The 23,264-nt window shown below is 38.5% G+C and overlaps 1 protein-coding gene across 3 annotated transcripts in view; it reads left to right on the top strand.

Moving 5' to 3' along the window:
* The window catches only part of gne (glucosamine (UDP-N-acetyl)-2-epimerase/N-acetylmannosamine kinase), a 122,548-nt gene that overhangs the window by 57,363 nt on the left and 41,921 nt on the right, over positions 1-23,264 (top strand). For all 3 annotated transcript variants that reach the window (XM_028805804.2, XM_051929905.1, XM_028805797.2), the window contains exon 2: positions 10,947-11,149. In XM_028805804.2, coding sequence (XP_028661637.1) covers positions 10,986-11,149 — 164 coding nt within the window. In that variant the 5' untranslated portion in view covers positions 10,947-10,985. The remainder of the gene's footprint in view (positions 1-10,946; positions 11,150-23,264) is intronic.

Raw genomic sequence — 23,264 nt, 5'->3', positions numbered from 1 at the left:
AGAATTGATTATTTTTTTTATAGATAATAATTTCTTGCCTACAATTAAATCATGCAAATATGACACAATTGTTATCTCTGACCATGCCCCTCTAGTCTTGGAGCTAAAATCAATAAGCCCCTCACACTCACCTCGCAGATGGCGTCAACCCTCTTTTATTGGCAGACGAGAACTGCACAGAATTTATATCCAAACAAATCAGCTTCTTCCTAGAGACAAACACGTCCACAGAGGTTTCTGCAGGAACACTCTGGGAAACTCTAAAGGCCTTCTTAAGAGGACAGATTATTTCATATCTTTCCCACAGAAATAAATTAGAAACCAAGAAAGTGTCAGAGCTAAGAAATGAAATTACTAGAATAAATGAAGAACAAGCCAGGCGTCCAAATGAAGTTCTCCACAGGAAAAGGCAGGCCCTACATACAGAACTTAACATCTTAATAACTAAAGAAACTGAACAACTTATTTATAAGTCTAGACAGCATTACTATGAACACGGAGAAAAAGCTAATAAGCTTTTAGCTCAACAAATTCATAAACAAGAAGCTCACAATGCAATACCAGTAATCACCAACAAGAATGGAGAAGAAATCATCGACCATAATAAAATAATGCACACATTTAGAGATTACTATAAGTCTTTATATTCCACTGAGCCCAAAGAAGACAACACACAATCTAATGCATTTCTGGATACTTCACAGATACCACAAATAGATGCTTTAAGTGCTGAGGAACTGGATAAACCTCTAACGCTAACAGAATTACTAGACGCTATAAAGTCACTACAAAGCGGGAAATCATCAGGCCCTGATGGTTACCCCGTAGAATTTTATAAGAAATTCTCCACTCCGCTAGCTCCCCTCTTATTGGCAACATTTACAGAAGCTAGAGACAACCAAATACTACCTCAAACATTTCGACAAGCATTAATCACCGTCTTTTCTAAACAAAATAAGGACTTGTTACAATGTGCATCATACAGACCAATTTCACTCCTGAATAATGATGTTAAGATACTCTCAAAAATCCTAGCTAGAAGGATGGAGAAAGTGCTGCCCTCGGTAACATCACAAGATCAAACTGGATTTATTAAAGGCCGACACCTATCTTCAAATCTCTTGTTTAATGTTATATATTCACCAGCAAAATCAAACACCCCAGAAATATTACTATCATTAGACGCAGAAAAAGCATTTGATATGATTGAATGGAATTACCTTTTCACTGCATTGGAGAAATTTGGGTTTGGCCCGAATATTTGTGCTTGGATCTAACTACTGTATACCAATCCAGAAGCTTCAGTTTGTATTAATAACATTTGCTCAGACTACTTTAAACTAGAATGTGGTACCAGACAAGGATGTCCCTTGTCGCCACTGTTGTTTGCAATCGCTATTGAACCACTGACGGTTCACTGCCGAAATTCTTATCAGATAAAGGGGATTGTCAGAGAAGGACTGGAACAGAAAATTTCTCTATATGCAGATGATATGGTCTTATATATATCAGACCCAGAAAACACTGTCCCCGCTGTTTTAACTGCACTAACAGAATTTCAAAAGATATCTGGTCTTAGAATTAACCCACGTATCCGAAGAGCGACCCTACAAAGACCTCAGGCAGAAGGTGGCATGGCTTTACCTAATTTTCAGTTTTATTACTGGGCAGCAAACATACAAGCCATAAAAACCTGGACACAAATAAATGAACATACACAGGCTTGGTCCGCAATAGAAGTAAAATCCTGTAGTACTTCTTTATATTCCCTGCTCTGCTCTCCAATAAATGAAAGTTATCGCAAATATACTAATAACCCAATTGTGCTTTACTCACTCAGAATATGGAACCAAATTAGAAAGCATTTTAAGATGGAAAATCTTTTATCAGTGGCACCTCTGCAAGAGAACCACCTCTTTCAACCTTTGCAAGTATATCCAGTTTTTAATACCTGGAAAAGTTTTCGGATTAAAATGCTCAGAGATCTTTATATAGACAACATATTTACATCTTTTGAACAATTACGTTCAAAATTCAACCTCCCAGCTACACATTTCTTTTACTATCTTCAAATTAGAAATTTTGTTAAACAAATTGCCCGATTTCCCCCACCTTGCACCCTCCACAATGCTGGAAAAAATACTGCTCAATTTCGAGGAAACAAACACTATTTCCGCATTATATAAAATCTTATTAGAGTCCCTACCTTTCAAAGATCCAAGAGGACATTGGGAAGAAGATCTCTTAATCAATATATCAGAAAAGAAGTGGAAGGTAGCAAAAGCAGAGAATTCACTCGAGTTCTATATGCGCAAAGCATAGAATTATTCAACTAAAAATTATATATCGAGCCCATCTGTCTCGCTTAAAACTGTCCAAAATGTTTCCAGGGCAGAATCCAACCTGCGAGCGCTGCAACCAAGCTCCTGCCTCACTGGGCCACATGTTTTGGGCCTGCACCAAACTAACATCATTTTGGACAAAAATTTTTAAGTGCCTCTCAGACAGCCTTGGTATCACAATCCCTCCTAACCCACTAACAACTGTGTTCGGTGTTCTTCCAGATGGACTTGAATTGGAGAAGGACAAGCAAACTGTGATTGCATTCACTACACTCTTGGCACGCAGACTTATTTTGTTAAATTGGAAGAATCCTAATTCTCCTCTTATAAGTCAGTGGGAAACCGATGTTTTATATTATTTGAAATTGGACAAAATCAAATTTTCAGTTAGAGGATCTGTACAAAATTTTTTCAAAACATGGCAGGATTTAATCAATATTATTTTAGAATAAGAGAAATAACTATTATCGCATTTAACTCCCTTCTTCATCTCTTATTTACATAGATATTTACTTCTCTCTTTCTTTTGTTTAATGTTGCCTTATTAAAAAGCCTTAAGTAATTTTCCTTTAGCTAAGCTCTCCTTCTCAGGGGTGTTGTTTGCATAGATGTGCAAGTTTTTGTTACTTACTCATCACTTCAGAATGCTACATGTTGAGACAGGATGTACGGCACATGCAGTCAGACAAGTTTAAATCATAAAGAAAAGTTGTAATTATATTTTGATATTGTTTAAAGTTATTTTATTTTGAAAAGTCCTAAATAAGAATTCAAGTTTCATATTCCCATGCAGATTTTGTTTGCTTTATCTTCTGTACATCTAAGACTGTTATCTTTGGTAATTTTCTCTAGTTTTATAGTCAAACACTCTTAAAGTAAAGTAGAACAAGGAACAAGAAACTACAAGCAAAATTGGAATAAGGTGCTGTTAAATTAGAGCAGCTTCCTTATGTACAGGTCATGTCAAAAATACATTGTACGTAAGCTGTTTGAGCAAACATGGCAAAGGCTGAAATAGCGGATGATCTACTCTACTTAATGTGTAATTATTGTAATTTTAGTAGTATCTGCTTTTTGGTGTATGCTGGTTATTATGAAATAATAAAAACACCACTTGTATATAGCAATCTGAAAGCAATGTATATGTGAAAAGTGCATGACTTTCATTATCACTTTTTGTCTCCCCAACTATAACATTTTTCTCTTTCATTTTGCTTATGTGAATTTCTCAAAAAGCTGTTGTAAAAAGGGAGACAACACAATGTAGTGCACAGAAATATATTTTTTAAACTGTGCACTCACCATGATTGCTAACACTAACTCCTTTCACATATGTGACTTTGGAAATTTTGGGGCAATTTACTAGGATTCTTTTCTTCACACATATCTGGGTGACCCATCCATTTAGCAAAGGAAAGTTTTATCTCAGAAATAAAAGAAGGCAAGAATCGTAAGATTTTATTTTTTCTGTCTTTTTCAAAAAACAAAATGCATTGAGTGGCAACAATGCTTGAGTGCTATATTCCATTATTTATTTATTATTTATTTATTGTTTTGCACCTTGAAACATAAATAACAGAATGGTTCGAAAATAGAAAACATAATAACTAAATATAAAGCAGTGAAAAATATAAATTCAAATGCCATTTCATTTTACTTTGTTTTTATCATTTTATTTTTTTTTGATGGGAAGCTGTGGCCATTACCTGGCCGGAACGCCAACACAATGGAAAGACTGGGGGAGAGGGCATCAGTGAGGCAATACCTGCACTGGGGCACTAGAGGGCAGCCTTCTTGGGCAGCTGTGGCACCATGGATTCCCACAAGGCACACCGGGAGCTGGAGTTTGGTACAGCCCTGCTGGGTTAAATGGGAGTCGCCAGGGGGAGCTGTAGAGGCGTATAATGGACTTCTACCACTCCTGAGAGTGATTCCAGGTAATCTTGATGAGCCACCTGGAACACTCCCAGGACCTGAATAAAAGGAGGCGCCTCACTCCATTTGGACAGCCAGAGTCAGGAGGAGGTGGACGAAGCTTGCCTGAGAGGAAGTGGAGGCAGAAGGACGAAACAAGGAAGAGAGAGAGAAGATTCCAAAGCCATCTAATTTTTATTCATTTTAAAACTGTTTACTTAAGAAAACATTCAGTAGAGTGATCAAACAAGTACCTTGTGATTAGTTCAACTGTATGAACATGAAGATAATCTATGTGCATGTTATGACATCTTGTATAATTTACCCAGATGTTTTATTTCTGGGCGGCACGGTGGCACAGTGGGTAGTGCTGCTGCCTCGCAGTTGGGAGATCTGGGGACCTGGGTTCGATTCCCGGGTCCTCCCTGCGTGGAGTTTGCATGTTCTCCCCGTGTCTGCGTGGGTTTCCTCCGGGCGCTCCGGTTTCCTCCCACGATCCAAAAACATGCAGGTTAGGTGGATTGGCAATTCTAAATTGGCCCTACTGTGTGCTTGGTGTGTGGGTGTGTTTGTGTGTGTCCTGCGGTGGGTTGGCACCCTGCCCGGGATTGGTTCCCTGCCTTGTGCCCTGTGTTGGCTGGGATTGGCTCCAGCAGACCCCCGTGACCCTGTTTGGATTCAGCGGGTTGGAAAATGGATGGATGGATGGATGTTTTATTTCTTTTTTTTTTTTTTTTTTTTTTTTTTTTTGTGCATTCACCATCCCACAAAATTCCTGTGAAATGTAAAAAGGTCTCAGCATTGGAAATTGAACTGGATTTGCTGATGAATGTAATTCGTCTGGAAGTTTACCAGTAATTTCCACAATAGCTTGAATGTGTGACATCTACTGAAGGAGTTTAGGAATTTAGGTAGTCCGCAAGCTTGCGGTTTTGTGTATTGCAATACTCTATTTTACAGTACAGTCTGGCCGAAGTTTTTGAGTGAATATGACCAGATTTTTATGGCTGCTTAAGCAGTAGTTTATCCCACATAATTTAAATAATTAGAGGGTATTGTAGTACATTATCTCAGGCCCTGGAGTGGTTTACACATTGCTCACATTGTTTTCCCTTTAAAGGTAATTTCTTATCTGCATGCAGTGCTGACAGATTTAAATTTTATTGATGTATTTTAGGTTATCATTTAGTTTATTTGAACTTTTGTTTACTACAGTTTTGAAGAATCCATAACAGTTTTGTAGAGGATTGATCAGGGCAGCGTTGATTGTAGGAACACTCTTGACTGTATATCCAGAAACACTACTTCTGGATAGGCATTTCCCACTTTATTGAATACCTTGGAAATAGCACAAATAGATATGCTAGCCAAATGAAGCACATGCTCATTATACTGAATTTTCTAAAATGTATTGTCTTAGAGAGTCAAGGCTGGGGAGTTTTCAAAAAATAGGGCCTGTTAAAGCCCATTGAGGCATTCCTAGTATGATTTTGATCTATTCAAAAAATGCTTTTGTATTGTCTTCACTTTACTGTATTCATAATATATTTAGGAAATTAGAACAAAGTAGACGAGAACAGGCCATTCAGCCCAACAAAGTTCACCAGTCCCATCCACTTAATTCTTCTAAAACAACATCAAGTCTAGTTTTAAAAGTCCATAAAATCTTACTGTCTACCATGCTACTTGGTAGCTTATTCCAAGTGTCTATGGTTCTCTATGTAAAGAAAAACTTCCTAACATTTGTGAAGTTTACACTTAATCTCAAACTCAATCCAATGAACTAATTCCCTTCAGGATTTCAAACATTTAAGTCATGTCACATCTTAGTCTTCTTTTGCTTAAACTGTAAAGGCTCAGCTTTTTTAATCTTTCTTCATAATTCATCCCCTGTAGCCCTGGAATCAGGCTAGTTGCTCTTCTCTGGACTTTTTCCAGCACTGCTATGTCCTTTTTGTAGCCTGGAGACCAAAACTGCACACAGTACTCCAGATGAGGCCTCATCAGAGCATTATAAAGCTTGAGCAGAACCTTCTAGGACATGTACTCTACACATTATGCAGTTTATCTATATAACTTCTACAGTATATCTTTTCAGGAGATCAGGAACCCTTGTTAAACAAGCAGTTTGAATTTAAACTCTTCAAATGATATGCATTCTTAGCCCATTATCCTTTATTAAAAAGTACATATGCTGGTTTATTTATAGAGCTGGGTATTGTACCTATTTTTTGTCTTGCCCATTATAATATTAAAATGATGTTGCGTCATCGGAGTATCTTAACTGCATCTCATAAAATCAAATGAACAGATTTCTGTTGTCAATAATAGAGCATCCCAACTTAGAATTTAGGATACTAAAATTATTTTATTTTCTATGTTTAAATGTTCATGGCAGACATGAATTGATAATAGTACAGAATAAAAATGACCCACAGTAGATTTATATTTATGAATATCAAACAAAAATGTATCCATCACCAATAGATGGCATCAGATGAATTTGAATCTAACAGATTTATCAGGTGTATGAAATAAACACCAGCTTTTGACCTAAAAACTCAAGGGGGTATAACCCTGTTGCTCAATAAAAGCACCCTGAAATTGTGCAATGGGATTTAACTGAGCACCAACATTGGAAAAAAATGCAGTTTTTTTAATGGGATATGTTTAAGAGAAATTGATATATACTGTATCATCCAGACTTCATACATAAATACTATTTCATTGCATGTTTAGTTGAAACATTACCAGTTCTCTGTGAAAATCTGCAGTTATTAACAGTACGGTATGAGGTTGGCATCTACTTTCGCTTAGGCTGCTTCTTCTATGGACAGATAATTCAATGTTTGCTCCCTGCCATAATTAAAATACACCTTAAGGGGAAATGCCTCACTAACATGCATCACCTGCAGCAAATTAAATTTCATGTTTCTCATGTGTACTTACTGTAGTTCTTTGAAATTCTTACTTTCATGTCTCTTCAGAACAGTCTCCATCAGACATGCACCTTATAAGTCTGTATATATATATATATATATATATATATATATATATATATATGTATATGTGTATATATATATATATATACTGTGTGTATTTGTGTATATATTAAATTACCTGAATTACAAGTAGCTGTGTTTTAGGAAGTCAGTTATTAAGTATGTTGAATGGTGCCTTATTGTATATTGATGTATATTACCCAACCATCATCAGGACAAGCACATTAAGAAACTAATTGCTGAACATTAGCACAAGTAGGAAAGCAAAGAAAACAATAATCTAATACTCCCCAGAAGTGAATATAAAACTTTTTTTTTTTTTTTTTTTTTATATTTTTATTTTATTAATTTTCATTGTAATCATTCCATACAAACAGATCCATTTATAACCCAACAAATTTGAAAACAAATCAAACCCCACCCCTGAGAAGGAGAGCTTAGCTAAAGGAAAATTTCTTTAAGCTTTTTAATAAGGCAACATTAGACAAAAGAAGGGGAGAAGTAAATATCTATATAAATAAGAGATGGAGAAGGGAGTTAAATACAATAATAGTTAATTCTCTTATTCTAAAATAATATTGATTAAATCCTGCCAAGTTTTGAAAAAATTTTGTACAGATCCTCTAACTGAAAATTTGATTTTTTTCCAATTTCAAATAATATAAAACATCAGTTTCCCACTGACTTATAAGAGGAGAATTAGGATTCTTCCAATTTAACAAAATAAGTCTGCGTGCCAAGAGTGTAGTGAATGCAATCACCGTTTGTTTGTCCTTCTCCAATTCAAGTCCATCTGGAAGAACACCGAACACAGCTGTTAATGGGAATATAAAACTTTTTAACACACTTTTAAAAAAAAATTAACAGTAGTATGTAAATTTGACTGTTTGATTTAGATTAAAGATAATTTGTAAGGAGAAATGAGAGGAATTTTCATTACAATGTTTGCATTAAAACTACGCTAGTATCTGCCAATATGTGGGTCATGAGGCTTTCAAAGCAGGTTGCCAGATGTTTGAGAATTGGTGTCTTTTAAAAAGCATAGTAGTAATAGTATTGTTAAATTCTTACTTGCATGCCTGACCAATATGCAAGACATCTCCACTCGCTGGTATCATGATAAACAATAGTATATTGAAATATGGACATTTTATTTAATAGTAAACATACAGCAACCCATCTTAAGTCTGTTACTGTTCCTCATCATGACCAATGTGGATGATGCCATAAACGTGGCCCTGTACTTTGTGTAGTTGTGTAGCAGTTTTTCCCTAACCTTTGTGCTAGTGTGTTCTCAGTGGGGGTGGGGGTGTGATCATCTGAGCATGGAGAATGGGGTACCCTCAGTGAATCATGCATGATGTGTCAAAGGAGGAGGAAGTTCTTGTGTGATCACCAAAATCTCAAATAAATCAAATGTGATCATCCAATGCATCAAATTCATTCTTGGTGAAAGGATCACGATTGTAAGAGTGAGGTTTGAAAAGGTCATCCAGGATTGGCCACTATCCACCTGCAGTGCTGCCGCAGTGAATCAAGCACGTAGCACTGTGGGGTAGGCTGATTTCCTCCAAGGTCAGCTGTGGCCTACCTGCAATGCCTCTGTGGCTCACAGGTTAGAAAAGCCTGTGCTAGGTCATCTGGATTATAAAGGAACTAAAATGCCTGAATTCTGTTTGTAGACTTAAGTTCAACATTTAACACCATTGTCTCTTTACTGTTGTTAACAAAACCTCTACAAACTGAACCAAATGATTTCATCTGTAAATGGAAACCGTATATGCAGGTGGGCTCCAATCTCACAGACTATCTCTATATTAGCACAGGTGCCCCTCAAACTGTGCTCTTCCCCCTACTCTGTAACTTGTACACGAATGACTGTATATCCACTGACTCTTCATGTAAAACTCATTAAGTTCTCTGATGACACCACCATCATTGGACCAATTACTAATGGAAATGAAATGGCATTCAGAAAGGAGGTGACTCGTCTTTGATCTTGGTGTGCTACAAATAACATGGTACTCAATACCACCAAGACAATGGAAATGGTAATTGACTTTCACAAACAGCAGTTACATCCTCTTCCTCTGTAAATAAATGATTCTACAGTCAATTTGGTGAAAACTGTGAGTGATAGTTGAGTTGTGGCCAAATTAACACCATTCAACAGCAGATGTTTTTTCCCCAACAACTAAAGAAAATAAATATTTCCCAGTCCATCCTAGTACAGTTCTTCAAAGCCATAATCACATTGAAAATGTGATCATGTTCTCTACTGTTGTTTGATTTGGTTCAGCAGTGGTCTGCTTCAATGATATATATTACAGCAGTTTGTGAGGTCTGCAAAAAACATAATTGGCTGTGCTCTTCCATCTGTTGCAGACTTGTATGCATTTTGTATCATAAACCAGGTCATAAAGATCTCAACTGACTCATTTGACCCAGGTCATCACTTGTTCCAAAAACTCCCCTCTGGTAAACACTTCAGGGCAATTAAAACTAACAGACGCCTAGACAGCTTGTTTCCCAGAGCCATAGCTTTCACAAACCAGTAATTTTGCCTGTCATCGTCACTTATTCATGGGTTCTTTTAAATACTGTATGAAGGTGTGAGTAAGTATGTAATACATATCACATGTAGGCATGTGCTTACACATTCTTTATCACTCTTTAATAATTTTTTTTATCAGTATGCTGCTGCTGGAGTATATGAATTTCCCCTTGGGATTAATAAAGTATCCATCCACCCATCCACAAACACACACGTTCATTTTTTGCTTTAATTTACAAATCATTTGCACATCTCCTTTATAATTGTACAATTCTGCAACTGCTTATAATGTAGGTTGTGTAACTAATTTTTGTATGTGATGTTGATAGCTTTGGTAGTACTTATAACAGAAAGCAAGTTAAATTCCTGTACATTAAGTACTAGCAAATAAAAGTGATTCTGATATACTCCTTCATCCTTGTTTTCACATGTACAGCTAATGCTTCTAAGTTCTTGAAACCTTGTGTGCTTTTCTAAATGCATAATGATGGGTGGAAAAGGACCAACTTATTAAACAAAGAAATCAATTACAGGGAAAATTACTCTCTGGTTTGAGCAACAACTTGCAGCCACAGTTAGCCACGATTCTGAATTTGAGAGGCACTGCTCTAACGGACATACCATATCATTCCATAATTCTTTACAACACAAGCTAACCCCTCAAATTCAGTGAATCTGAACCGAAAGTGTTAGATAAGCTGGCATCTCCAGAGATGTGAGATTCCTGGAGACAAGCTTTGAGGATGTCCAACATTAAACAAGGCTAACACTGTATTGGATTCATTTACAATTTTTTTCACTTTAAACTGTTTAACCTTCTTTTTTTATTCTGTATATTTTATGTAAACAGTAAAAAAGTCTGAATTCATACTCCTGGAGTATTTAGAAAAGTTTTGGAGGATAGAACAATGCAAAGTAATTATTTCCAATTATATTCACAATGTTATATCTTTTTGTTTTGGTTATCTTTCTTTCTTAGTGATTACACCCCCCTCCTTCTCTTTAATTAATTTTTTTAAATCAGAAACTTTTTGAATAAGTTTAAATGTTTCTTGAAGCTGCTTCAATTTTGGATAATATAGCAGTTTCAAGCTTCAGTTCTGTTAACTGATATTTTCATTCCTTTTTTACCAGGAACTCTATTATAAGAATATTAGGAAGATAAAAGAGAGCATGGAGAAAAACAACAGAAAAAGAAAGCTACGTGTTTGTGTTGCCACTTGCAACCGTGCTGATTATTCCAAACTGGCCCCCATCATGTTTGGCCTAAAGGCAGATCCAGATAACTTTGAGCTTGACGTGGTGGTTTTGGGCTCCCATCTAATTGATGATTATGGGTAAGTTGTCTTTTGTCTGCTAGCAAAGTAGAAAGTTTTCATCTATTTACAGAAGCTTTATCTTTTTTTGTATTTGTTACGCTGTTTATATGTCTCTGTGTGTGTGTGTATGTATGTATGTATGTATGTATATATATATAATATTTGCAGCTGGAGATCCACAAAGGGAGAAAAAAATGAATCACGTATCATAAAGTAGTTTTTATTCCTGAGCTTTCAACCCCTGCCAGGGGTCTTCATCAGAGGATAATGCCTAGACTTACAAGAATCAAAGGCAATATATAGCAACACATTAACGGGGGGTGGGGGGGAGGTGACTAAGTCAGTATGATCAAGGGGGGGGGGGGGGTTTGTATAGTTTATTTATTATGTACATGTTCTTCTTAAGTTAGCATATGCTGGATTTATGTCCAAGTGTCTGTTGATGGCGTTTTCATTTGATAGCCAAGACTCGGCCAACTCTCTGGCACTTTTACACTTTTAGTACTGACCTTAAATTTTACTTTTTTATTGTCCCAGTTGAATGTATGTCCTGCCGATTTAGTATGTGCATAGATCAATGATAGTGCATCCTTTCTTCTGATGGCGTTGCGATGTTCCTGCACACGTGTTGAGATTCTTTTTGAAGTTTGTCCTATGTATACCGCTGAGCAAGAATTGCATGGGATACTATAAACTGCGTTTCGTGTTTCTGCTGTCGATTTCTTGTTTTTGGCAATAAAGAGGACTGTGTGCAGATTGTTCGTTAGCATATGCTAACTTAAGAAGAACATGTACATAATAAATAAACTATACAAACCCTCCCCCCCCCCTTGATCATACTGACTTAGTCACCCCCCCCCCAACTTAATGTGTTGCTATATATTGCCTTTGATTCTTGTAAGTCTAAGCATTATCCTCTGATGAAGACCCCTGGTAGGGGTTGAAAGCTCAGGAATAGAAACTACTTTATGATACGTGATTCATTTTTTTCTCCCTTTGTGGATCTCCAGCTGCAAATATGCAAACCGTATCACAGACCTTCTCTTCCATATATATATATATATATATATATATATACACACACACACTAGCTTTGATGAATAGGTGGTTGAAAGTGCCCCTTGTCAATTGCTGAGTACTTGCGGAAATCCCAGTGGTGATGGTCTACTGGCTAATGTGTTATTTTAATTGGGCCGAGTAGGTACACAAGGGGTACATTGCTTCCAATCTGGAATTTGCTTGGGTGACTTCGGGAAATCTACTATTATAAACGTCAATTGGTTGTCATGGATTATTTTATGTCTGCTTTGCTACAGTGCATCCGGAAAGTATTCACAGCGCATCACTTTTTCCACATTTTGTTATGTTACAGCCTTATTCCAAAATGGATTAAATTCATTTTTTTTCCTCAGAATTCTACACACAACACCCCATAATGACAACGTGAAAAAAGTTTACTTGAGATTTTTACAAATTTATTAAAAATAAAAAAATCAAGAAAGCACATGTACATAAGTATTCACAGCCTTTGCCATGAAGCTCAAATTTGAGCTCAGGTGCATCCTGTTTCCCCTGATCATCCTTGAGATGTTTCTGCAGCTTCATTGGAGTCCACCTGTGGTAAATTCAGTTGACTGGACATGATTTGGAAAGGCACACACCTGTCTATGTAAGGTCCCACAGTTGACAGTTCATGTCAGAGCACAAACCAAGCATGAAGTCAAAGGAATTGTCTGTAGACCTCCGAGACAGGATTGTCTTGAGGCACAAATCTGGGGAAGGTTACAGAAAAATTTCTGCTGCTTTGAAGGTCCCAATGAGCACAGTGGCCTCCATCATCCGTAAGTGGAAGAAGTTCAAAACCACCAGGACTCTTCCAAGAGCTGGCCGGCCATCTAAACTGAGCGATCGGGGGAGAAGGGCCTTAGTCAGGGAGGTCACCAAGAACCCGATGGTCACTCTGTCAGAGCTCCAGAGGTTCTCTGTGGAGAGAGGAGAACCTTCCAGACGGACAACCATCTCTTGCAGCAATCCACCAATCAGGCCTGTATGGTAGAGTGGCCAGATGGAAGCCACTCCTTAGTAAAAGGCACATGGCAGCCCACCTGGAGTTTGCCAAAAGGCACCTGAAGGACTCTCAGACCATGAGAAAGAAAATTCTCTGGTCTGATGAGACAAAGATTGAACTCTTTGGTGTGAATGCCAGGCGTCACGTTTGGAGGAAACCAGGCACCGCTCATCACCAGGCCAATACCATCCCTACAGTGAAGCATGGTGGTGGCAGCATCATGCTGTGGGGATGTTTTTCAGCGGCAGGGACTGGGAGACTCGTCAGGATAAAGGGAAAGATGACTGCAGCACTGTACAGAGACATCCTGTATGAAAACCTGCTCCAGAGCGCTCTTGACCTCAGACTGGGGCAACGGTTCATCTTTCAGCAGGACAACGACCCTAAGCACACAGCCAAGATATCAAAGGAGTGGCTTCAGGACAACTCTGTGAATGTCCTTGAGTGGCTCAGCCAGAGCCCAGACTTGAATCCGATTGAACATCTCTGGAGAGATCTTAAAATGGCTGTGCACTGACGCTTCCCATCCAACCTGATGGAGCTTGAGAGGTGCTGCAAAGAGGAATAGGCGAAACTGGCCAAGGATAGGTGTGCCAAGCTTGTGGCATCATATTCAAAAAGACTTGAGGCTGTAATTGCTGCCAAAGGTGCATCGACAAAGTATTGAGCAAAGGCTGTGAATACTTATGTACAGGTGATTTCTCAGTTTTTTTATTTTTAATAAATTTGCAAAAACCTCAAGTAAACTTTTTTCATGTTGTCATTATGGGGTGTTGTGTGTAGAATTTTGAGGAACAAAATGAATTTAATCCATTTTGGAATAAGGCTGTAACATAACAAAATGTGGAAAAAGTGATGCGCTGTGAATACTTTCCGGATGCACTGTATCTAATGCAGTCACATCTTCCAAACTAAAATATTCATCAGATGACTTGTATCGACTTCGAACAAACTATGAATTACCTACTGATATCCTGCTGCACCGCAGCATTCTCCGACAACCAAAGTACGTTCACCGGGGCTCACGTCGTCGTTTTTGCCTCAGCAGGAGTAGCAGCGGATCTATTCCTTCACTTTGGTTTGAAGGACGCACTTGTCCTCATACTTTTGAGTGATGTGATAATGATAACATGTTGATTCCTTTGGTAAAATCACCGGAATATACGTCCATAGACGCTTTGAAGTTTGGAATATTTAATACTCGATCTATCTCTAACAAAGCTCTGCTGATTGGTGATGTTATCATAGACACTAACATGGAAAGTTTATGTCTTACGGAGACCTGGCAGCAACCGGAGGATTATTTCCATCTAAATCAAGCACTCCCTCCAGAGTTTGTCTGCATCTCCAAATCCCGTTCTTCGGGGAGGGGAGGCGGTCTCGCAATAATACATCGTAATATCACCGATACCTCTTCCAGCGTATTCATCCTTTGAACTGTTAGCTGGCAAACTCTGCGGAACTTCACCTACTATAATTGCTGTTTTATATAGACTTCCTAAACTAGCAAGTGTTTTTATTGCTGAACTTTTTACTGTTTCAACAACTTTGTGTGCAATGTCTACTAATGTCATCCTCATGGGTGATTTTAACATACACATTGAAATACCAACTGATGCACTGACAAATGATTTTAATGAAATCCTTGACTGTTTTAATTTAATTTAATATGTCAACTTTTCAACTAATAACAAGGGTCATATTTTAGACTTAGTTTGCTGCTCTGGTATCACACCTCACAATCTTATTCCTACTGAATTCCCTATCTCAGATCACAAAATGATCACATTTGATGTTAGCTTACCTCTCGGTAAATCAAAGGTTCAGCGTGTAATTTCATTTCGTAATGTCAAGCGTGTAAACCCAGAGACCCTTATAGATTTATTGCAATCACAGCCTGTTTCTCATTCTGCTACCGCACCATCAGAATTAATAGACCATTACAATGCTGCTCTGGCCTCTGCCTTTGATACATTAGCTCCCTTAAAAACACGGACTGTTTCATTTATTCGCACTGCTCCCTGGTTTACATCTGAACTCCGTCAGCTCAAAGCCATGGGTCGACAGTTGGAGCGCCTAGCTAAAAAGACGGGGTCTTGTTGTACACAAGGAAATGTACTCATATCACATGTTAAAATACAAAAATGCTCTCTCTGCTGCCAAAACTATATACTATTCTAATATTATCAATGCAGGAGGGAAAAATACCAGAGCTCTTTTTTCTGAATGAAAAGGCAAATTACACCACCAGAAAGTACCACTTACAATAACCTCTCTGTTAAATACTGCTGCACTTTTTTGGATTTCTTCAACTCAAAAATTGAAAAAATCCACCAGCAACTTGCTTCCTCTATTTCTGCAGAAAATGACATACTCTCCACTATCACCCATATTCCCCTACCAACCACCCTATTCTCAGATTTCAGTTTACCAGCTGAAAATAATATCTCAGAGCTTATAACAAAATCTAATTCTTCCACATGCCAATTAGATCCAATACCTACAAGCTTTGTTAAGTCTTGTCTATCACATATTTCTCCCATGCTAACTACTATAATTAACACTTCCCTTACTACAGGCATGGTCCCCCTCTCACTAAAAACAGCCTCAATTACCCCAATTCTGAATAAAACAGGTTTAGACCCAAATATCCTTAACAATTATCGGCCTATTTCAAATGTTCCATTTATATCTAAAGTTCTCGAAAAGATAGTTGCCTCCCAACTCCAGTCCCATCTTTCAAAAAATAACCTTTTTGAACAGTTTCAAACTGGGTTTCGCCCTAAACACGGCACAGAAACTTCTTCTATTTTAATTAACAATATTAGCACAAACATCTCTTCCCAAGTTAAGAGCCTGGGTGTTACTCTTGACAGTACTCTCTCTTTTTCTTCCCATATAAGTAACATTTCTCGGACTGCCTTCTTCCATCTCCGAAACATTTCTAGACTTCTTCCTGTTCTTACGCAACACAGTGCTGAAGTATTGGTTAATGCCCGAGTCACCTCACGTATAGATTACCGTAATGCTATTCTATCTGGCATCACACAAAAACTTATCCATCGCTTACAACTTGTTCAAAATTCTGCTGCCAGAATAATAACCTGTTCTAAACCCACTGAACATACTACACCTATTCTCTCTCAACTTCACAGGCTCCCTGTTAACCACAGAATACAATACAAAATACCGCTCTTAATATTTAAACCTCTCCACAACCTCCCTGATCTCCTACAGATTTACAATCCCTCTTACTCACTCAGGTCCTCCTCTGCAGCTCTACATTCCGTACCACACATCAAAATCAGTTCTATGGGAGCTCGAGCGTCTCTCAGTGCTTCTTAACTCTGGAATTTTCTTCCCTCTCATATACGTCAGCATGATTCAGTAACACAGTTTAAAACTGCCGTCAAAACTTATCTTTTCAAGCTGGCATACCAATTGTGAATTCTACACTGTTACTGCCTGTTATCTTTGTTTGTTTGCTAATTATTGCTTTGTGATTTATCATTCTCTTGTTTTTATTTTACTAATGTTGTTTAATTTTATTGTAAGGTGACCTTGAGTGTAAGGTGACCACTTTTTCCACATTTTGTTATGTTACAGCCTTATTCCAAAATGTGTGTAGAATTCTGAGGAAAAAAATGAATTTAATCCAACACCCCATAATGACAACGTGAAAAATGTTTACTTGAGGTTTTCGCAAATTTATTAAAAATAAAAAAACTGAGAAATCACATGTACATAAACATTCACAGTCTTTGCTCAATACTTTGTCGATGCACCTTTGGCAGCAATTACAGCCTCAAATCTTTTTGAATATGATGCCACAAGCTTGGCACACCTACCTATGGCCAGTTTCGCCCATTCCTCTTTGCAGCACCTCTCAAGCTCCATCAGGTTGGATGGGAAGCGTCGGTGCACAGCCATTTTAAGATCTCTCCAGAGATGTTCAATCAGATTCAAGTCTGGGCTCTGGCTGGGCCACTCACGGACATTCACAGAGTTGTCCTGAAGCCACTCCTTTGATATCTTGGCTGTGTGCTTAGGGTCGTTGTCCTGAAAGATGAACCGTCGCCCCAGTCTGAGGTCAAGAGCGCTCTGGAGCAGGATTTCATCCAGGATGTCTCTGTACATTGCTGCAGTCATCTTTTCCTTTATCCTGACTAGTCTCCCAGTCCCTGCCGCTGAAAAACATCCCCACAGCATGATGCTGCCACCACCATGCTTCACTGTAGGGATGGTATTGGCCTGGTGATAAGCGGTGCCTGGTTTCCTCCAAACGTGACGCCTGGCATTCACACCAAAGAGTTCAATCTTTGTCTCATCAGACCAGAGAATTTTCTTTCTCATGGTCTGAGAGTCCTTCAGGTGCCTTTTGGCAAACTCCAGGCGGGCTGCCATGTGCCTTTTTACTAAGGAGTGGCTTCCGTCTGGCCACTCTACCATACAGCCCTGATTGGTGGATTGCTGCAGAGATGGTTGTCCTTCTGGAAGGTTCTCCTCTCTCCACAGAGGATCTCTGGAGCTCTGACAGAGTGACCATCAGGTTCTTGGTCACCTCCCTGACTAAGGCCCTTCTCCCCCGATCGCTCAGTTTAGATGGCCGGCCAGCTCTAGGAAGAGTCCTGGTGGTTTTGAATTTCTTCCACTTACGGATGATGGAGGCCACTGTGCTCATTGGGACCTTCAAAGCAGCAGAAATTTTTCTGTAATCTTCCCCTGATTTGTGCCTCGAGACAATCCTGTCTCGGAGGTCTACAGACAATTCCTTTGACTTCATGCTTGGTTTGTGCTCTGACATGAACTGTCAACTGTGGGACCTTATATAGACAGGTGTGTGCCTTTCCAAATCATGTCCAATCAACTGAATTTACCACAGGTGGACAACAATTAAGCTGCAGAAACATCTCAAGGATGATCAGGGGAAACAGGATGCACCTGAGCTCAATTTTGAGCTTCATGGCAAAGGCTGTGAATACTTATGTACATGTGCTTTCTCAGTTTTTTTTATTTTTAATAAATTTGCAAAAACCTCAAGTAAACTTTTTTCACATTGTCATTATGGGGTGTTGTGTGTAGAATTCTGAGGAAAAAAATGAATTTAATCCATTTTGGAATAAGGCTGTAACGTAACAAAATGTGGAAAAAGTGATGTGCTGTGAATACTTTCCGGATGCACTGTATATAATATGTTGCTTAGTGTATTGTCTAATGCAAAAAGTACGCGACACGTGTTTTCGCCCTTGCTATATATATTTGATCTTCATCTCAAACATTATATTAAAGCTAGCCAGAAATAGTACACAGTGTACATAATCATTTATTTATTGAATATATTATCTACACTTTTTAGGTCAGAAATTTTAACAGTATGTGAGCCCGAGTATCGGTAGCTGTTTTTGATTAAAATTACTAAAGTTCTGCAGCTTTCTGTTTACTTCATAGAACATTTCAGGTAATAGTGTAATGTGTTTTCAAATAATTCCACAATACAAATACCTTCGTTTTAAAGGTTGTAGAAAAATTCAAAACAAAACGGTTCACACAAAAGTAGAGAAAAAGTTGATATTACAAAGAAAAGAAAAGATCTTGTTTAAAGAAAGTTCTGTTTAAGGCTTACTTGTCTTGTCTTGTTTCTTTTTTCTCTGTGTTTGGTCATACAGTCATAGTTTCAAATATATAAAAAAGATCAAGAGATGGCACGGTCAGAAATCTCTATGCCCATGTTCTATTTATAAAGTAAACTATTGGTCCATGCTTCTAGCAGTGAGACTATTTCTTAACTGGCTTAATTAACACTCTGATTTTACAGGAATAGCTAAGAAAGTTCTGTTTCATGTTAATGTGTAGGGGATAAAAGACTATACCATAATCTAAGTAACTATGAGAAACTGATATTCAATTGAAATTAAGCAGACACGTATGTGAATTTAACACTAGCTTTCTAAAATTGGCCCTTAGAGTACTTTTAGGCTAATTGGATCCCGTTGTGACTGAGTGTGGGTGTGCACATGATTGTGGCCTGTGGTGAAAAGAAGTTTCCCAGATTGATTTCTCCCTTGAGTCCAGTGTAGCTGAGATAGCCACCAACACCCAATGAGCCTAAATGGCCTAAATGGGTTAGAACATGGATGGATGATTGGAATATTCAATCAGTGATATAACATTCTAGTGGAGAGAAGGAGTTTGGGGTTAGAGGTGCCCTATTTTATTAATAATATAATAGTTTTGGTTTTCTAATCTTTGCAGCGAAATTCGGCAGAAACACAACATAGTCTGATTACTAGTGATTTCAAAAAATGTCCTAAGAGTTGTTGAAACCCTGTAAAGAGGTACAGAAGCATTTCAAAAAACTTGGTCAGTCTTCTGTCCACAGTCATGCAGATAATGCACAAATGGAGACAAATTAGAACCAAGTGTATAGTTAATTGTTTGAAGGAGGCAAAAAACACCAACATGTAATGTCGCACCCACAAGGGAGTAGCAAAGATTGGAACTGCTTTGCTACCTTAGTGCCAGGATAGCTTGCAATATAGAGAGAATAATAAATTTTGAGTTTTTTTATCAGGAAATTCAACAGGAAAATATCAGAGTTCCTGTCATTAATTTTAAGTTTAAAAAAAAAAAACAAAAAAAAAACTCAGAACTCCAAAAACAGGCGTAAATCAGCAATGGTGCAGCTTGAAATTCAATATTTTAGAATGTCCAAGTCACATCTGGATCCTCAGTCTTGTTGAACTGATCATGCATGATCAAAGGTAACACCGTCCCAGAAGTATAAATGATCTGAAACAGGTCTGTAAACAGGAATGGGCCAAAACCCGCATAAATGCTGTGTTGGTGATCAACAGCATGTGCTTGAGGTTATTGCTACTACAGTTACTAAAAGGTGTTCGCATCCTTTTCCGGTTTTTGTCCTTAAATATTTAAACAGTATGTTCAATAAAGATATGACCGTGTGTGCCGTTTGCTTAATCAGACTGTCTAATATTATAATTTAAAGACCAGATGATATTTTAACCACCATTTCTTACAAATTCAGAAAGTTCAAAGTTTTCCTCGCAGTCACTATATAAGGTATTCTTCTTTTCTGTGTATAATCTTTTCGGCTAAGCAGTTTTAATCTTGTGCTTATCAAAGTAAAGCAGTTAATTAAAATAATTCATCATTGTAAACTAAATGGATGCGAGTATGAAACTGTAATCAGTACTTTTCCTGGAAGTTAGTGAGTATACCTGTAGATCAAAAAAACAGAGCAATGGCATATGAAAGACTGACCCAAGTATGTTGTTGTAGTGGTAGACAGTGTGGCAGACAGTAGGATGTTAGGGACTTTTAAAACTAGATTTGATGTTTTTTTCAGAAGAATGAAATGGATTGGACTGGCAGGCTTTGCTGGGCTGAATGGCCTGTTCTCATCTGTATTGCTTTAATAAGTGTGTGGCTGTAAGTTTTACTAATGACGATAACAAGCTAATCATTCAAAATTCTGAAAAGGTTAGTCACTGGAGTGATTTGCAAAAACAGATCTGCAAATACCAACAGCACAGTATAGTGTGCCGGGAGTAACGTGATGCCTAAATCAGAGTGACATAAAACAAACTACTATTCTTTTTTTAGTCAAATATGTTGGCTATTGCCTTTAAATAAGACCTTTTTCAAATGAATTTGAAATATTCAAACAGAGTCATCTTGCAGCACTAATATGTAATTGACCGAGTTTTACCAGGTTTGGAAAATTTAATGAAGTCCACCAGTAATCAAAGATTCCATCTCTCCAAATTATATGGAAGAGTTGATGTCTTTAAATGACTGCTGTAGGAGGTAAAACAAAAGTTAGAAGCTGAACAGAACTTTAAATAGCATTGTCCTTCAGAACAGTGGAGCAAAGAATTGAGTCAGTTGTGCTGAAATTGTCCTCAGGTGGTTGTGACTCATGTGATTGACAGTACCTTTAATTTCCACTTTCTGCATCCACAATGGGCTAGACATCAGTGCCATTTTAAACGTTGTATGCAGGTTTTTGCTTTCTGAGAGATGCTGAAATGGTCTTTGAAAAGTCAGCTACATTAATAATAATAATAATCTATATATATAATTCACTAAGCCAGGAGACAAGTAGCCGACCATGGAAAGCACGCCGGAAGGGGCGTGGATTCACTAAACCGCCGACAAGTAAGATGCCAATGGTGCACGCAGGAAGGAGCCACGCCCACCAACTCTTAGACCATTGGATACGACGAAAAAATCACAGTCACGCCCACAAACTCGGACGCAACGCCTCGAAAAACATGCCGTCATTTCTGTTTGTCTGTGCCACATTCCACTTGCAGCTCTGAGCTACGTTGACTTTTCATTAGTCAACCTCAGTGGAATCTTGGTTCACACAGAGGCAGCGCGAGAGAGAGAGCCGCGCGCACACACACACACACACACACACACACACACACACACAGAGGCAATGTCAGAGAGAGACAGAGGCATACACAGGCAGCGCGCGAGAGAGAGACGCGCACACACACACAGGCAACGCCAGAGAGAGAAACAAGCGCACACACAGGCAGCGCGTGAGAGGGAGCCACGCACACACAGAGGCAGCGCCACAGAGAGACCGAGGCACACACAGGCAGCGCAAGAGAGAGCCGCGCAATCCTTTAAAACTGAAGTTAAAACACAATGAAGGAAGCAGTCTTTAAAAATCAATAAGCCCTGTGCCTCTTTTTCATTAGCGTCTCACCTGCTTCAGGCCCTGCAACAGTCGAGACGCTCTCTCTGCAGCTGACCTTCTCTGTGCCTGACTCCACTACTGTCAGTCGCCTGATTAAAAATGGCCTTTTGAATGTGAGCTATGGACCCGCTATACCACAGGAACACATTGCCTTCGAGCCTGCTCTCGCTCACTGTAACGTACCGGCTTTCTCTCTCTCTCCTCACTCACTCACACACTGCACAGGGGAGAAATGCCCGAAGCACGAGTCTACACTGTGAGTGCGATGATTATTTATTTAAAAATGGGCTTTTGAAGGGGAGCTGTGGACCCGCTATACCACAGGATCACCTGTGACATTGCCTTCACATTGTTTTCCTTTTATTTATAATCCTGTTGAGCAGATCAGACACCCAGGCAAACAACACTGAATAATCAATAGCTCCAACTACTTTGCCCGCCCCCACTCCTCACCTGAGTCGGTTTCGTCTCTGTTCAGCAGTGTTTGCCAAACTCGGTCCTGGTGAACCCCTGTGGCTGCAGGGTTTTGTTCCAACCAGATTCCTAATCATTAATGCCGGTGAAACTCATCCGGGATAAGTCGGTTTTTCAAACGCAGCCTTGTAGCAGATTAGTCTAGCAAGATGTAATAATCCGAGATGAATGCGCGCCCTCGCGCTGATGAAAAGCCAATATATATTGAGTCTACAAAACATGATCACCAAGTCTTTGATAGGCTGCAACAAAATGATGAAAGAACGGGCGCATTTTTTTCACACAAGCTGAGTGGGTGGGTGTTAGTTAGTTAATTAGCAACTCGAAGGATTAAAAAACATTGAAAAAGCGGCGTGGATTGGTTTGCAGCGTGTAAAACAGTTTGTTTGGCACTGCAGATTTTAATACTTGATCGGATAATGACATCTGTGATTTAAGGATTTCACATTTTCTTTCTCAAATGTGCTTGCGTATATCATGGCAAAGTACAGAGATAAACCTTTATTTTCTGTCTACTCCGTTTTAATTAAGACAGACCAAACAAAACATTTAAGGCTATTAAATGTGATCTCAAGAAAAGATCAGGGTTAATTATAATACTAATAACAGGACCGATTATAATGATACAGTGCAAAAGTAAATACTAATTGAAAGAGCCGGGAATGCATGACGTGAGGCATCTTATTTTGTTTAACTCTTGCTATCGTATAGTGCATTCTGCCTGTCGGCATTAGTTATATTTATATTTTTTAGACATCAGACACTAGAAGCTGCTGACGAACCCTTCTCTTCGTTGTCAGTCTGTAGCTACGAAAAAATAAAAGCAATATGACTTTTAACAGATGTCATTGAAGTGTATC

This window comes from Erpetoichthys calabaricus, chromosome 7, assembly GCF_900747795.2.
Source record: "Erpetoichthys calabaricus chromosome 7, fErpCal1.3, whole genome shotgun sequence".
Lineage (NCBI taxonomy): Eukaryota > Metazoa > Chordata > Cladistia > Polypteriformes > Polypteridae > Erpetoichthys > Erpetoichthys calabaricus.
The sequence above is the reverse complement of the archived record's forward strand: the minus strand, read 5'-3'. Positions and strand labels throughout refer to the sequence as shown.